General features: G+C 41.3%; 1 protein-coding gene across 1 annotated transcript in view; it reads left to right on the top strand.

Annotated features, from left to right (window-relative positions):
- plxna4 (plexin A4) overlaps positions 1-17,769 on the top strand; it is a 251,605-nt gene that overhangs the window by 20,408 nt on the left and 213,428 nt on the right. Inside the window, exons 2-3 of the mRNA XM_041030041.1 lie at positions 4,064-5,412; positions 17,525-17,707. Coding sequence (XP_040885975.1) covers positions 4,168-5,412; positions 17,525-17,707 — 1,428 coding nt within the window. The 5' untranslated portion in view covers positions 4,064-4,167. The remainder of the gene's footprint in view (positions 1-4,063; positions 5,413-17,524; positions 17,708-17,769) is intronic.

Below are 17,769 nucleotides of genomic sequence, written 5' to 3' on the forward strand. Positions count from 1 at the left end.
TGTCATTTTGAGCAATATTTCTGACAGCCAGACTAAATGTACGTGTGAGACTGTCATTTGTTTTAGGGGTGGGGGGTTGCGGGGGGTACATTTTATCCATGTGCCAACACATTACAGGTGTGTAGCCATGTTGATGCCACTTCAGCTGATTGAGCTCAGACACATCTAGAGGAACTAATCAATATTTCCAATCTTCTCTTCTCTTCTCTTCTCTTCTCTTCTCTTCTCTTCTCTTCTCTTCTCTTCTCTTCTCTTCTCTTCATAATGCCCTATTTGGTGGAGTCACACATTTAGAAATGTAAATGCGGTCTCACGGTTTCAGCCTTCAACGACAAAGAAAATGAAACAGGAAAACAGAGACATCCCAATTATTTCCTGAACACTGAGCTCATACTCGGTTTTGAGTCTCCCAGATGGAGATAATGCACATACGCAGTGTTGTTTTTGCCCACAGTTCCAGCGATTCTGGAAGTGTGTGTCGGGGAAAGAGTGTGGTGCTAATCATGAATTCATTAGCACTCTTTGATGTCTGTGGGGCTGTGAATGTGAGATTGTGCATGTGTTTGATATTTAAGTAAATCTGTCAGCGAGCCCAGAGCAGCCGGCTACACTCTCAGGTCACAGAACTTAAAGCCCCCTCTACCTTTTTCATCCTATCTGCCATATTTGCTCGCTTGTTTGTGGATGTTACACATTTTCACAAACTTTCACTAGTCCATCAGTGTTTTATCTCAATGATCTGTCAAGGCAAGCATGAATAATTATTTTTATTAGGTGGATAAACTATTTTGTCAATGTAATTAGGACTTATTTTACTGTTAAAATTTGCAGTAATTTGCACTTGTTCTCAAACATCATCACTTTCTGTTCTTTTTACCAGCAGTATCTCCTCATTTAAATATGCATATGTAAGAGCAGCCGAGGGAAAAGGCATGTACTAATGGCACGGAACTGGATAACGATAAACTATGTGTTAGAATAATCAGTCCCTCCCTGTGTGTGTGTGTGTGTGTGTGTGTGTGTGTGTGTGTGTGTGTGTGTGTGTGTGTGTGTGTGTGTGTGTGTGTGTGTTCGCGTGTCTGATGTATAAATCCTCAGAACCATAGCAAGCTTTAATTAATGGCGCTTGATGATCAGCAGGCAAAAGCAAACAGCAACTAAACGAGCTTGCCCCCCCGTCAGGGAGGATAATTGCATTTCACCAACAGATTCATGTGGCAGACACGCTGCCATTGCAGGGTACCACTGATGAGGATGTTTTTTTTTTTTCTTTCAGTGTTTTATGTTTGCAAAACTTCCATTTATTTCTCAAGGGAGACTTCCGGGGGCCTTTTTCTCATGTTTTGTTGTTTTGTTTTTTGGTGCGAGCTGTGAGAGCTTAGTAGTGTTCGTACTCATGAGGATAGGTGGATGTAAAGGTGGTGCAGCGGCCTCTCCCTCTGTCTCTCACTATGTCTCACGCCCTTCTTTTCCCTCTTAGCCTCCTTTCGTCTTACCTCCTTCCTCTCTGTCTCTTTTTCTATTAATAATAACTGCTGAATAAAGTTGTCTGGGAATTTCAGAGGAACACTTTGTTATGGCCGTCCCTCCTGCTAGGTAAATGAGAGGTGGGAGCTCCAGTGCTGTTCCCTGTGTGAGATTAATATGCAGCTCCCCTTTTATTTTTAGAGGAACATTATGGTCTCACTGCCCTGTCATTACTCCTCAAGTAGAAGCGGCAGCTTCCACTAGCTCCTTTCTCTAATCTTCTCTGTCTCACAGTCTCTTTTACACTTTCTTTCTCTTTAGAGGTAGGACACAATAACTGACACAATACTGAAACATCTTTCAGTATGCTATTTTATTTTTTTAGTTCAGACTCTCATGTTTACTTTAACAGTATTTTTGGGGGTTTATTTACTTTAGCATCTATTATGTGTCAGTGAACTCATATTTACTGCAGGGTTATTTTATGTAATTGTAATTTTGTCTCACAGCTTATATTTCCCTATTCCCATGTCTCCCTTTACTCTCCCAGCTTCCGCCTTCGTTATAGCTATGGTAATGATTGCTCTTTGACTCACACACATCTGAGCAAACGTCACCTTTTCTATCTCTGTATCAGTTTTTATCCCTCTCATCATCCTCTCTGGTTCTCTTATCATGTGCTGAGAGGCTGTCTGCTCTGTTCTTTCTCTCTTTCCCTGCCTGCCAGGAGATGGAAGGGAGATTGGTAAGATTGCAGTGAGGTTGCGTTTGACACCACCACAACTTGCGATTGCTTGGATATGAAGCTGAGAAGAGATCTGTGGCAGGATAGTGTCAGGTAGCGCCACCATTTATGGGTGCAAGTGTTCATAGTGATCATAATAAAAAAAGCTTCTAAAAAAAAAAAAAGACTTATTGTAGAGTCTGCAAAATTAAAATGGGAATGTCACCCTGCAATTAATGAAGTGAAAATGATGGAGAAGTCATTTTTGTAATTTTTTAAGCTATGACAAGAAAGGTTTTTGGATGTGTTATGAAAATACTGGATTTTCTCTTATTTTTATTTGATTTGTTTTAGTTTTTGCAATAACAAAACTAGCGAAAACACACCATGACACTATTCAACAACACTGTCTATTTTGCTGATGGAAATTTACATTTAGTGTGACAGACAAGCTCTCGCATAGCTTTACTTTGAGTGATACTTCAAAGTTTTTCTGTTTTCACCCTGTGTCTCTCACAGAATTTAAACTGAATTTAAATTGAATTAGAGAAAGATGTTATTACTTTTTTTTTAACATATTGCTAGGTTATACTGTAAGTTCTATGCACAATATTCTTTTTACAAGTTAATACCTTGATCATAGTTGCAAACTCTTTTCCCTTTTGTTCTGTTGATTTAAATTTGATGGAATGAATTTTTTATTTTTTATGTGAAGGACAAATTGGTATATGTAAGAAAGTATTTCCAGTATTTGATATTGTGGAGTTTATGATCTGGATGAGTGTTTCAGGACGTTTTTTCTTATGTGTGTGTCTGTGTGACACTAATACCTGGATACTACCCAGGTGAACACCATTCCTCATAATACCCAACTTGCCACTGGAGAGGCCTAATGAGCAGGCGACGCACACAGGGGACCAACATGTTTACAGGAAATGTTGTCATTTCCTCTTGATAATCCGTGTGTGTGTGTGTGTCTTAGACTGCATGCGAGGCACTTTGGACGTATAGATATAACAATTCTACCCACTACATGCAAAATTTCCATTAAAGTGGCACGGTACATGTTTATTTTGTGTGTGTCTGTGTGTGCGCCTGTCTGTTATGGCTGTATGTGTGTTGCTGAGGCTTTCAAATGACCTAAGGACTGTAGGGAAACGTATTTCTGCAACCACTTGCATTTCCTTCCTAATTGTTCCTCCTCTGCCCATAAACCTCCTACTTTGTGAGTGTGTTTGTGTGTGCATGCGTGCGTGCATGTGTGTGTCTGTGTCTGTGTAGGTATGTTTAAAGAGAGAAAGTAGGTCCTTTTCTCTCTGCTAGCAGTGTCAGCAGGTGAGCAGCCCTATTGGGAGAAAAGAGAGAAATCGCCAAAGCATGCAAATTGCCACTCCAAGGGGAGAATCAATTAGGTGCATAGAAGCTGGAGCAGAAAGGCACGGAGGGGCGGAGTGGGGCAGGGGTCCATGCAGAGAGATGGTGCAGAGCCATGCTGATCACCTCCTCTGAGACAATGCATTACTCCTTCTCTTCTGTCCTCTTCCTCAATCCATGAGCTGATCTTACTGGATGAAGCTTTCTTCATACAGCCTTTTTAAATCTCTACTGTGCTCTAGCCTTTTTCTTTTTTTTTTTGTCTAGCCCATTTCTTCTCCAATTATAGATTGTGCTAGAGTCTCAAGTGTGTGGCCTCTTCACCTCTTTTCCTCATTATTCTTTATAAGAATGCTCTGTTCTAATCTGTGCCAGATGGAATAAGAACAAAGATCACACAATGTCTTCATATGCATAATGTGTATCAATATGTTATGCTTGCCTTGAATGTACAGTAATTTCTTGGTTGTCACAGGGGTTTGTCTCTTCCCTCTTTAGGTACATAATGTCCTCCATCTCAAGAGAAGCTTGATCCTAATTGGCCAACAGTACTGGTCTGTGCCTCCTTCCCTCTCCTCACCGCTCCCACCATCAGCACAGCCATGACATCCCTCACCAGGACATGGACCTGCTTTTTTGTATGCTGCTTCCTGTCTAGTCTGGCGCTTCCTGTGTCATCACAAACAGTGTTGCAGGCCCCACAGGCTCACAGTGCCGGCTCCCAGGTCATCACAGTGTCCCTGCAGGAGGAGGAGTATGCATCATTTCGTGCTGAGAACCCTGAGTGGACATTCAACCATCTGGCGGTGGACTATCGCAATGGCAATGTTTATTTGGGAGCTGTCAATCGCATATACAAACTGTCCCCGGACTTGGAGGTCCAGGTGTCGCATGAGACCGGCCCAGATGAAGACAACCGCAAGTGCTACCCACCACGTATTGTCCAGCCGTGCAGTGAGCCACTGACACTCACCAACAATGTCAACAAGATGCTTCTGATGGACTACCGGGAGAACCGGCTGCTGGCATGTGGCAGCCTCTACCAGGGCATCTGCAAACTCCTCCGTCTAGATGACCTCTTCAAACTAGGGGAGCCCTTCCACAAGAAGGAGCACTACCTCTCTGGTGTCAATGAGAGCGGCTCTGTGTTCGGTGTCATTGTTTCATATGGCAATGCCTCTCCAGACATGCTGTTTGTAGCCACAGCAGTGGATGGTAAGCCAGAGTACTTCCCTACCATCTCTAGCCGCAAGTTGGCCAGAAACTCAGAGGAGGATGGCATGTTTGCCTATGTCTTCCATGATGAGTTTGTGGCCTCTATGATTAAGATCCCCTCCGACACCTTCACTGTCATCCCAGACTTTGACATATACTACATTTACGGCTTTGCCAGTGGGAACTTTGTCTACTTTCTGACTTTACAGCCTGAAATGGGGGGTGGGCCGACTACGGGATCCTCCTCTGCTGGTCGGGAACAGGTGTACACTTCCAAGATTGTCCGCCTTTGTAAGGCAGACACTGCCTTCAACTCTTATGTGGAGGTGCCTATTGGATGCATTAGTGGCAACGTGGAATACAGATTACTCGAGGCGGCCTACCTATCCAAAGCTGGCGCAATCCTGGCACGCTCACTAGATGTGGCACCGGACGACGATGTATTGTTTGCTGTCTTCTCAAAAGGTCAGAAGAGACGTCCACGTCAGGCCTCCCAGGACTCTGCACTGTGTGTTTTCTCCCTGCGGAAGATCAATGAGAAAATCAAGGAGAGGCTGCAGTCCTGCTACAAGGGTGAGGGCACGCTGGACCTGGCTTGGCTCAAAGTCAAAGATATCCCCTGCAGCAGTGCGGTGAGTACTACTATAATGTATACACACATTTTGTGGCAAAGTACAAAAACTATTTATAGATTTTGAAGAAGAGCTCCAGATGTTGATATTGTAGTGTAAAATAACAGGACTGTGTTTGTAGATCTTATTTTTTCCAAACATACACATCCAGAACCTGCTGTTCAAGATGTCATACACACTCATTCACTCAAACTCGTTCATTAAGGAGAATGTTATTTGTAAAGCTGTATTAAGGGAAACAAATTACTAATAATTTCTTATTGTTTAAATAATTTCTAATTGACGGGCGCTGTAAGTGAGGATCTCTGGAGGAAAATCAGTTGTGAAGGCTCTCCCGCTTGTTACTATAATGAGCTCCGGTGCACTGCGGGAGGCCTTCTTGAACACTGTGTTCTTGGGTGGGTTCACGCTCCATCCCATAACGATGAGATGTTAACCATCCACTGCCTCTTTTAATCCGCTCACCCTTTAAACAATGCAGCTGAATGCTCAGCCAAATTACCATAATTCTATTCTCCATAACAGCATTACAAATTCAGTGATTCAGTTCATTTGATTTCTCACTTTGTGCACATAAAAAAAAAACAAGGTTCAATTCGGGGGGTGCATGTTGAGACCACCTTCACAAGCAGCCATAGCTGTTTCATGCATTTTTTTTCTTGATCTCATATTACATCATTAATAAAAGCTGCCAACATCAAGAAATAGAAAATTACCTTGATCAGAGTGAAATGTTAGTTATCATGTTCCATTACATAGCACTGCATTACATGGATAAATAAACCATATGAACAGTTCAAGTTCAGTAAGGTGTAGATAATTGGTTAAAATAAGGCCTCACTGAAGAGGTCTGTTTTTCAGCATATAGGTCAGCTAAATGTCTATTGTTGGAGCGTGATGGTTTTGGTATATTGATTATTATATAATTATTAATGTAACCTATAGATAATCCATGAAACTGCAAAATGAAGACAGACTTTAAGCTTTGTAGCATTGGATAACTGACTGAATGAACTGGTGGACAAAAATTAAGAGAAAAAATTACCAAGAGTTATAATCATTGGAATGACGAATAGTGTCCTCGCCCAGGCCAGTAATCCGTATTATCCCTACGAGCTTCAAATGGGAATTTATACAGCTACAAATACTTCTAACAAGATTCTGATCGCTTGGTCATGGTTATATTTCAAAAACATAAATTTGATCCTCTCGCTGCCTAGTCCATATTGCTCTGACCTTAGCAATGCGCTATCTCAAGATAATGTGAAATTGACCCTCTCTTGTGTTTGGTTCTGGAATCACTGCGTTTATCTATTAATCAGTTTCTGGCACGGTACACGTGCCAGGGCGTCTTTGTCTGCTGCCCGAGGGCCTGATAAATCATGCCTAGGGTGGACCTGTCAGCAGGGAGAGGAAGTGTGAGAGAGCACACAGGGGTTAGTCCTGAGGAATGATGCCATTTCAGCATGCGCCACAGTATCGCCACCACCACTGCATAAATTAGACCCTGCTGAACAAGTGATGGTGGACTCTGCAGGAGATAGATGAGTTCTGACACACACACACACACACACACACGTGCCACCACACTTGTAAGTATGGCTTCTACAGAGACGGAGACGGTGGCTTTTAAAGGCGGAGGGAGGTTTTTGATCAAGTAGAATGGCAATAAATAACTTGTTATATGAACTTATTATGTGATATATTAAAATGCAGATCAGATCATTCCAGGCTGCTTCAGAGTGGAGTTAAGCCATAAAAACGTGGACACACAACAAACACACAAATCAGAAGTTGGAGGCCTATTGCTTGAGCATTAGTAAATTAATAGATGTAAATATAGGCCATATATATTTCCTGTAAGACTTTTCACAATGAGAACATGTTAAATGTTAAGAGAAAGAGTTGTGGGGAAAGATAACGGTGCACATTTCTGTGATGGATGGTTGTATTTCTAATATCCCATGTTTGATTTTTATGAATCGCTGGTTGTGAGACTCTGATTAATTCCTTTGCTACTTTAAATAATGCATGACTGCGGGCGCGGTGTCTCAGATATCATCAGAAATACAGTTTAAACTTGTCGTTCACATCTTCTCTACACTGTGCTTCCCTTGGATGTACAGTAGGGAGCCAAGACAGACACACACAATCTTGAGCATACCAAACAAGGCTACTTAGGGAATTGTAGAAGGCAGACTGCTTTTTAGGATCCTGTACTCACCAGAGACACTAATTGTGGAGTCACAAAACCACATAAATATCAAATAAGGGTCTTACTCTGTCTTACAATTCTTAGGGATCTCACATGCTCTCTCTTAATTTGTCCTGAAAAAAAAATGTTAGATGCTTTCTTCTACTTCTTAGTCTGATTGAATACTGCATTCAAAGGTTACTGTGTAGTTTATGTGCATACATGCAAACAATGTATAGAAGTGGCTTTTTAAATACAAAAATGTTTAATATAACCTATTCAATATGACCTGAAGTTCAGTTCAATTTCAAAATTTAAAATGCTGTGTATATATATTTATAAAGCAATATGTTATAAAAGAAAAAATTATAGTTTACAGAGCATTACAAGCAAATCATCGTAATCAAAAATTTCCCTTAAACAATAGTACAAAGAGATGATATGAATAAAATAACAGACCATTAAAATTTTTTTAAATGGTATGCTGCATGTCATTCTTTTGGCTGTTACTGTAGAGGGAACTTAGATGAGAGGGAGCATTGTATTAAGGGTATGCCCCTTTATCTTGCCCTCTTCCTCGCTCAGTGTCTTCCTCTCTCTTACTCTGTCTTCCCTGTTTCTCGCTTTCTTTTACTTTCTTTTTTTTTTTCTCCTGACTCTTTGAAACGCTGTCGTGTTTCGAACATGATGTGTTTTTCCTCCAATTAGGGAGAGGATGAACAGCTCCCAGGCTCATTAGAGTAGCCCAGCTGTATGGACTAACATGAACACACACACACACACACACACACACACACACACACACACACACACACACACACACACACACACACACACACACACAGGCACACACATTTTTTGATATGGATGAAACACATTCAGGCCCAGTGTGGATAGATTTAACCACATGTTGTACACACACACTTTCTCTGCTAGAATAGATGCATGACAGGCATGACCGCAATACCCTCTCACTACTACGGGGCCTGCTTGTTTGTATACTAACAACCTTAAATCACATTTAATGCAGTCATGAATTTTAAATAACATTGAAATATTTATATGATTACATATTTTTTTCTTCACAGTTTTGGTGTTTGTGAAGTTAATATTCCTTTTTTGTACTGATTTGTAGATGATACAAGGTGTGTGCCATTTTAAATTTCAGTTATTTCATTCATCAGCATTATCATTTGAAGTCTTCCCAGCTCTCAGTAATGATGTCAATTTCTCATTTGCATTTCCTTGCAAATTATCCGTTTTCCATCAAAAATCTGACACTTCTCACTTTCCCAGCATGCTACATACCTAAAACCCTCTAATATTCAGTATTTAGTGTAGAAATGCTCTTCTGTGCCTGTCTCATCTATTGTTCAGGTTAGAGATGAGAGTTAATGAGGATTTCTGTGATTGGATGAGGTTTTATAGGAAGTGCTCTTCGACTAGATTTACAGTGAAATCATTCATCCTGTGTGATGAATAATTTTCTGTCCCCTGGGGTTATCAGATAATGAAACATTTGTATTTTGAGGTGCCAGTGTTTTGGAATAAGAAATAATCAAATCTCCACACGATACATGAATATGTTCAAGGACACAAGTACCTTTGCAGGACACGGGCCTGGGTAGTAACATATAAACACTTAAACCCGACACTTACGACCTTTGTTGCTTTACACCGTCTTTAAGAGGCTTTCAGTCAGAGTGGGAGAGATGGAAAGAGGGAGAAGTGAGAGAGTAGGGTGCAGGAGGAGTGAGGGGGTTTGCTTCCCCCAAATGGCCACGCTTGGCTGAGCCACATAATGCGTGCTCAACAGTATAAGTCTGCAAAGGGCCTGCATCCATAGATCATTGTGAAGTGGCATGTGACCTATAAAAAAACCGCTGCCTGTTCCCTCCATGTTCACTGTGTCAGCAGAAAAAAAAAACAGAACAACAGAACAGCAGCATCGCAATAAATTCACTCTCTGCCCTCTTCTCTCTCATCCTTGATTCATTGCTCACTGCCTATGCCGCTCTTTTCTTCTTTTGCCTGTCCTTCTCTTCACGCTCTTATAAAATACTCGCCACCATCCTGTCTTCTCATCCTTTTATGTTCCCGCTCCATGCGTCTCTCCTTCGCTCCTCTTTATTTTCCCTTACAATGCTTTCCATAAGCATTGAGTGAAGTTCAGCTCCCCCCCTCTAAACATCAAGAAAAATTACAAGGTTGCCTGTAAGTCCCTGATGGGCCACGGCCATCCCCTCATCCCTTCTGCTAATGATCATTAATTACATGTCATTAACTAACATGCCACGGGCTATTCTTCCACATTTGTCATGTGCTATCGACTTCACATTCTGAATTCACTCCCATTAATTAGATTATTCTACTCGGTCGCTGCTGTTTCTTTGAGTCTTTTCCTTGATTTCTCTCACCGCCAACACACACGCTCATCCCTCCCTTGTTTCATCCACTACTTGAAAGAAACTCTTCCAATGTGACATCTTCTGGACCACCCCCCCTTCATTTTTCATATTAGTCTCTTTTCTTTCTTCTGTTTTGTTCTGTTTGACCAACCTTTGAACAGCGTTGTCACCTGCACTGACCATCTCCATCCCTCCTCCTCCTCCTCCTGATTGCCGGGCTTAATCAGTGGTTGGTTGTTGCTGCTGCAGATGAGTCAGTCTAGGCCACATCCTCAGGAAGGGAAAGGCTAGTGGATTCATTAAGAACATCCAGACGGCCCCCACCCCCACCCCCCCAACTTCACCCCACTCCATCCACATATCCGCTATCCAGCTTGCTGGCTGGCTCGCTAATTAAATCTCCATACATGATACCACTTGCTAAAGGTCAGAATCCATCACAATATCATTATTCTGTGATTAAACAAGTCTCCCGCTTCCTTCACCATACTCTGCTGGCTGGCCTCCGCCTGAAAACACTGACTGAATTGGGTGCCTTCATTTCTTTCCCCTGTCGTTTCTTGTCTTTTTGTCTGACTCTTAAAAACTCTTTTGTGTCTTTTCCAACTATCTAATTTGCTTACTCCCCAGCAAGCAGGACTGTAGAATATTTAAAAAGTAATTTGCCAAAATACACTGAGTTGCCAGTATAATTAATTGGCTACACCCAGCTACATTAAATGCAATCCACTGCTGTTTCCATGAATCATATTTCTCAAATTTATCATAGTCATAGTTTTTCTTGCAGCAAGCCCTGTGTTACCACCTATAGGAGCATCTCCTGAGATGGCGCCTTTTTGGTGGCAGGTCTGCCGGACATTCGTCAACATGCTTACAATAATAAACACACAGTTAAGCTTGTGGAACAGTCACGGTTTGGTTTGTTATAGGCACAAAAACTACCTGGTGGGGATTAGGGAAAGATCATGGTGTGGATTTAAATACACACTTCCTTTTACAGGGCCATCAAACAAACAACAGTGACTATCAGTTTCACACCGGGAAACAGATTGCAGTCTCCTGTATGAAAATACTGTTTTGTTGACTGATCCCTCCACCCTAACTTCCTCCTAATACAGACTATGTGGCGATGTATACTACCGCCTTATTTCCTCCTCTGTTCTTATTACAGTTGCATAAATCTGTCCATTTACATAAATGATTCACTTTTCAATATAATAAAATGCAATACAGCTCCACCACTGATGGCAGCCTTAAATATAACCACCAAGTTGAATTAACACCTCTCTGACACAGCATCAACAAAAAGAAAATATGATAGTTGCTATATTGGATTTCAATGGCTTTAGCTAATTGTACCTAATAAATTGTCAACTCTGTGTAGTTGGTAATACATGGAGCTTTATTTTTCTCAGTTTATTGTTTATCACTGGATAAAAACAGTTTTTGGGTGTAAAATAAGATGATATTGCCGAGTGATGATTCCAAGAAGAAGTAATGAAAGATTGGCTGCCAGTACACAGTGAAGCGGAATATATGGGTTAGGGAGTTATCTGAAACATCTTTCTCTCTATGATATCAAGTTTTTTCAGTTCCTAGTTTGATTTGTGAATTTATTTTTTTTCCCTCAATCCTGCATCTTTTTTATTCCCATCTCGTCTCTTATTTTCCCCTACCTTCTCTCTCCTGGCTTTAGCTTTAATAATGTCTGTCTGTTTCGTTCCAAAATCGTCATGCTGTTTCGTTAGTACCTGATTTGATTGTTTTCCCTAACCAATATTTATTGTCTGTTGTAGCTGCTCAGCTAACGGTTGGCAGGTGCGGGCATCCGCAAACACGAATTTACAAAATATCACAGGCTTATCAAAGCCTGCCTCCTCACATCGGAATCTGCCAACAGAGCACGCAAATAAATCAACTTTGTTTCAGGCACACTGTGAGAAGTGTGTGTACAGTCTAGTATACCCATTCACTCTTCAATATACATAAATTTGCTGCTTTGTTTAATATGAATGTGCACTACCTCACACCATCATTTCCCACTTTGCATTCTGTGAATGCACTGATGTGCCAGAATTGATAGCACGTCTTTCCTGAGGTGACCTCATTGTCAGGCATTGAATCAGCCTTGTGTGTGAGCCCACATATATATTCTTTCTTTCTTCAGTCCTAATCATTGTGACTAGTTTTTGAAACAGTCCCCAAGGCGCCATGCAAAGGGGAAGTTAAATCTAGTTGGTGACAGCTCTCGTACTCCATGTTGACACTCTTGCATTCAAACTGAATCTTGAACATGATTCAGTCAGAGTGCTGCAAAAAAAAAATGCTCTCTCCTTTGGAATGCCCTGCGGATGCGTTAACAAAGTGGCAAAGAGCACTGAACCCCAGCCATTGGAAACAGATTCACAAGGACTCCTGCTCTTACCAAGACAATGAACTGCACATTTGATCTTAGGATGAAGTGCTACCTTTTCAGTTTAGCCAGGTTTCAGTATGTGTTTGTGGGTGAATGTGCTTTTTCTCCATGTCGTTGTCTCTCATAAAAGAATATACTGTTTTTGTGCATGTTAGATGCAACTAGATGCTGATCTTGCATCCACATATTGTATGTAAGTCTTTCATCTTAATTCTACATTGAGTTGTCCAACTTTATTTGCCCTTGAACTAATCTCTGGACCCACTATAATTTTCATCCTAGAAATGTTGTTACTGCTTCTCATGCTCTTGGCAATATGTGTATAAATGTGCCATCAGAAGTAATTGTGTGTTTGTCAGAATATGTGACCAGCAGGGCTTTGATGCTGAGGCTTCTGTCCTCCTTTGGCTTTCTGCTTCTGCCTGAAACAGGCATCTAAAGGGAGAAGAGCCCTCGGAAGGCTCAGTTGGGTATAAGGTTGAGCAGTTTCCAAAATAGAATGTTTTTTTGAAGAGGGAAATGGGAAAATCATCTATGGAGACAGGACACAACAGTTTTACCCAGAAGGTTGTGATGAGATGGTGGTAGGACTGAATAACAAAAGAAGAAACAACATAAAGAAAAGTGCAAACAGGGTTGGCAGAGTAGTTTTAGTAAAGTGGGAGCGGAATTGCAGCTTTGCACAGCTCACTGTTTGTGTGTTTACTTCACGGTGTGTAAGATGGTTTGTTCTGTCACGTGTTGCTAGTGTGACGGAAAGCACCATGGATCACTAGTCAGACAGAGTACATCACAGTAGCCAAACACCACACAGACACACAAACACACACACAGGCAAGCACATAAACTCTCTTACTCACAGGCACATGACCAAATGAAGGCTACAGCGTCATTTAAACTTGCAGAATTCAAAGGTACAAGTGAAATAAGAATTGGTTCCAAATGTAATAAGTAATAGTTGCCATTTTCTAGTAAAATGAGAATAATGTCTTGAGCTAAATATTCAATGCATATACAGAATATGATTTCTTTTAAGGACTAGAGCTGACATACTTTAGATCCCTTCAGATCATTGTTAATTAAACATGTTCCTGCATATCTTGATATATGGCTAAAGTAATCAATACCATTTTAGCTGATGCTTTACTTCAAAGTGACTCACTGTTTCTACAGGAGTCATACAGCCAATGTTTTATTATAGTGAAATTGAATGTTGACATTATATCTTAGTATGAACACTGCAAACCCACTTAGTCATGACATAATTCTCGAGTGCCGCCAATCATCTTGGCAGGTCAGTCATTTAGCACAGTAGGGCTGGAGGAAAATACTAGATGTCTAAGTGGCTAATTATACAAAGAGCAACCACTAGGATACTTTTTCATTTTACTCCTCCAATGTTTCTGTGTAAGGGAGGTTTTCCCATGCAATCATCAATAACTCTACAGTAAAACAAGCTAAGATTTTTTTTTAAGCCTTTTAATAATAATAATTAAAAAAACAAAAACAAAGTGCAGAATCAGCATACTAAAATGAATTAGGGAATCATTGAAACTGCCACATGCAGTATAATAACCGCAATAAAAAAAGGAATCGCTAGAGGTGCAAGAAAATGGACTCTTTGGAGCCTCCAACGGTTGAGTGGCGACATGAAGCGAAGTGTCTCTTTGGTTTAATGTGTGTCATTAACTGTGTGAACTTCGCCAATGGAACGGGCCCTCACAACAGTGCAAGCCCAGATTAGGCCATACATCAGAGAGCGTTGGAGAGTGGATCCCTTTCAGTCCCCACTAATCGCATCGAGCAACTCGCTCTCTTACATGCGCGCCCACTGCCCCCTCTCTTTCTCTCCACTCTGTATCTGCTGATCCCTCTGCACAGTCCAGAAGAGAGCTCTCTTTGTGCTGGTGCTGGCAGGCAGACAGAAGCAGAGAGATGGATATGGCTGAGAGTGACCTGATTCTGCCTCACTGCCTGGCCTCTGTCCAAATACAGAAACTCTGCTCTCCTGTCCCTCTGTCTTTAGGGAGGAACCCTCTGTCTTCCTCCTCTGTTGCTACACTCTGGGACTCAGTGGGGCTGAAATACCTACCAGGCTTGATTAAAAATTGAGCTTCTAGTTTTAATGGTTAGTCAAGCAGTTCTTCTGATTTTGCCCACTTAAAATGCATTGAGGAGATGGGTTGAAAGAAAGAAAGAAAGAAAGGAAGGGGACAGAAAACATGACAGAAGCAGTGACAGCATTGTCTTATTGGTAGACAATGTCAAGGGCTACACTGATATTATTTGGTATTCCGACTAGAGACGTCTTTGGCATCACAACTGCAAATGTCATGTTTTGGTGGTGGTGGTGTAATGAAAATGTGTCGGCTTCCTGAAAGGGCTGACAGAAAGTATATTTCATTAGATTGCAGAATGCGGGACAGAGATGGCAGCTGTGATTGGCAACCAGCAAAAAAAAAAAAAAACAGCCTGTGTCAGTGACAAGAGATGAAAACACACACACAGAGACTCATTTTCACACATATAAAAAAGATTCTCATCCTCCGCTCCACGTGCATCACCCCTTCAACACAGACACACTCTAACGTGTTGACAGAAACACACATAATGTGATTTTTTTTTTTTTTTTTTTAAATGATGAAAACCTCTTCTACTTTTTTGGAAAAGTAATCAATCTTGGGAGAAGTGGCTGCACCTTTATTATCTTTGAGGAAGAGTTCAATCATGGAGACCCCAGATACTACAAAGTACTCCATTTTGCTCCTGATAGACCCTGTTAACCTTTGAACCCTGGGACAATGACGCTGCTTTATAGATGATAGCAGCACAGAGTGGGTCACAAAAACAAGGAATAGGAATGAATGCATAGAAAAACAGCTTTACTGATGAGGGGAAAAAACATACAGTAAGCGGAACTGTCTTGATTATGAATCGCTGTCTTAGAGCGGAGGTGCAGGTTAGCATGAGGAGTAACACTGAGATATTTCACTGTGATTTTACAGCATTACTTTGGTTCTCATCAGAGCACTGTCAGTCTAGCAGCAAGCCACCACGCGACTTGTAGGACAGAGAGTACATTCTTGACAGGAGCTCGTTCTGAAAAGGTCATGGTTTGGTGGGAGGGGGGGCAAGAAGAAGGAGGGGCAGAAAATAGAAAGAAAAATTAGAGGAAAATATGTCCATTTAAATATGTTTTTGTCGTGTACAAATATTCACCTTTGTTTACTGTCTTTGGCTTTCCGACCTTGCATTGTTATCAGTCATCTCTCCCTAATCCAAATGTTGCTGTTCCTTTTCGTCCTCATCTCAGTCTTCTAACCATATGACATGATCTCGACCCAAATTTAAATCATCTCTATCGATTGCTCATATCACTTCATATAACCCCTTGTTACAGCTTGAAGCTCTCTGTGGCCTTGACCAGCCATGTTCCATTTGTCTAATGAAAGCAGACCCCATATTTCCTCTGTGGCTCAGTCTGAGGCTTCTGATGATGATGGCCTTTAGTGAAAGGTTGTGAAGAGACACTTGGTGCTTGCAAGATTGATCAAGAGTCCAGGGGGTACACAACCAGGAAGAAAAATAAAAAATAAGACATAAACTAAAAACCCTCTGCCCCCCAGACCACCCCACTTCTGACAGCTCAAACCACTGAGCAACTGTAGATCTGAAAATGGTTTGATTTTTTTTTTTTTGCTTTTTGCTTTTAAGCCAAATGAAAGCCAAGATGTTATTAGTCCACGTTCATCTTTTCCTTGTGAAGCTCAGAGTTTTTGGTTGCGTGTTAGGATATTTCTCTGTAAGAACAGGAAATTTACCGTAACCTGAAAGTTTGATTTTACCATTTCTGGTTTGCTTTAGCTGACATTTTCCTTTTGTTGTTGAACTTCAATTTAATTTCAACTAACCTTGTGTTTGGTACATTATCAGCTAGTCAACCTGTGCAAGCCAAGTCATTCACTATCAGACCAGCACTGTTCATCATGTTTTATAAGGGCTACAGTTCAAACATTCAGCATTCAAAGCAGTCCACCACAGATGGCTTTTCATCAAGTCATTACAGTAGCATGTAAATTTCATACCTCACACCCACTGTTTTGTCTAACTACGGCTGTTTTCTGTGCATTTTGAAAAAATGTAGTGTCAACTGCCAAGGCATTTTTTTCCTCACAGCAACCCACCACATTGCTAAGCTATTAATCAAGCAATGTCTGCTTCAGTCCTAAACCCAGTGTTTCAAATCCATCCATACACACAGAATAATGACCAATCCCCAGCACCATTATTCTCTTATCAAAACCCATAAGTCATTCTGCCCTCTGTGACTGGTATGAATATCCCCCCCGGCAGAATAAAACACATGCATGCAAAACACAAAATGTAGAGAGGTACAAAACATGAAACACACCCATCTGTATGTAATCACTAAATCACAGCAGCATGTCCTCACAGAAAGCAAAACAGATGAACCATCAAGAGTTCTATTTCTACTTATTCTCAGCCTGTTTTTTTTTAATACTTATATATTTAGATGCATAGTGATGATTTGCCTCAGAGCTGTGTGAGGGTGTAGCACTTTTTTTTTTATTATTATTATTCACTCAGCTCACTTTGAATCATTTCACAGTGAGCATCTTGCGGCACTGGCATTTCTGCAGTTACTGTTGCATTGGGTGGACGGTGGGGAATTGTGCCTGACAGAGCAGCCTCTGGCGCTGTTACAGAGCCAGAGCCTGACTGCAGTCTTCTTCCATCTTCATCTCTCTTACTCGTTTCCACATTTCTTGCATGTGGACCAGCAGACGCACACACGCATACAAATGCTCACACATTCTCTCTCTCACATACAAAATGTTTCTTCTTTGTTCTCCCCTATCCATATCTGTCCCTTGTGGAAATATACTCACACTCCGACACAAGATATTCATTACAGTTTTTACTAATCTTGAGCTCACAGGTCAGTTGTAGTTTTATCTGGAAAAGCATGCTTAGGCCTCTGAAGACAACCCCAACCTTTCTCCCAGTGGGGCATGCAAGTGTTTGCCCAAGCAGTTCTGTTGCACTAATCCCTCTTCTTCTTCTGCACTGCAGCTCTTGACCATTGATGATGACTTTTGTGGCCTCGACATGAATGCACCGCTGGGCGTGTCTGAGATGGTGCGCGGCAAGCCTCTCTTCTCCGACGGCATTGACAAAATGACCTCCGTCATCGCCTACGTCTACAAGAACCACTCGCTCGTCTTCGTGGGCACAAAAAGTGGCCGAGTCAAGAAGGTAAGGAGCAGGAACGTAGGATGAAGGATAGCAAAGATTTGATTTCTCTCTGCTAGAATGTG

Source organism: Toxotes jaculatrix, chromosome 22 (assembly GCF_017976425.1).
Source record: "Toxotes jaculatrix isolate fToxJac2 chromosome 22, fToxJac2.pri, whole genome shotgun sequence".
NCBI lineage: Eukaryota > Metazoa > Chordata > Actinopteri > Toxotidae > Toxotes > Toxotes jaculatrix.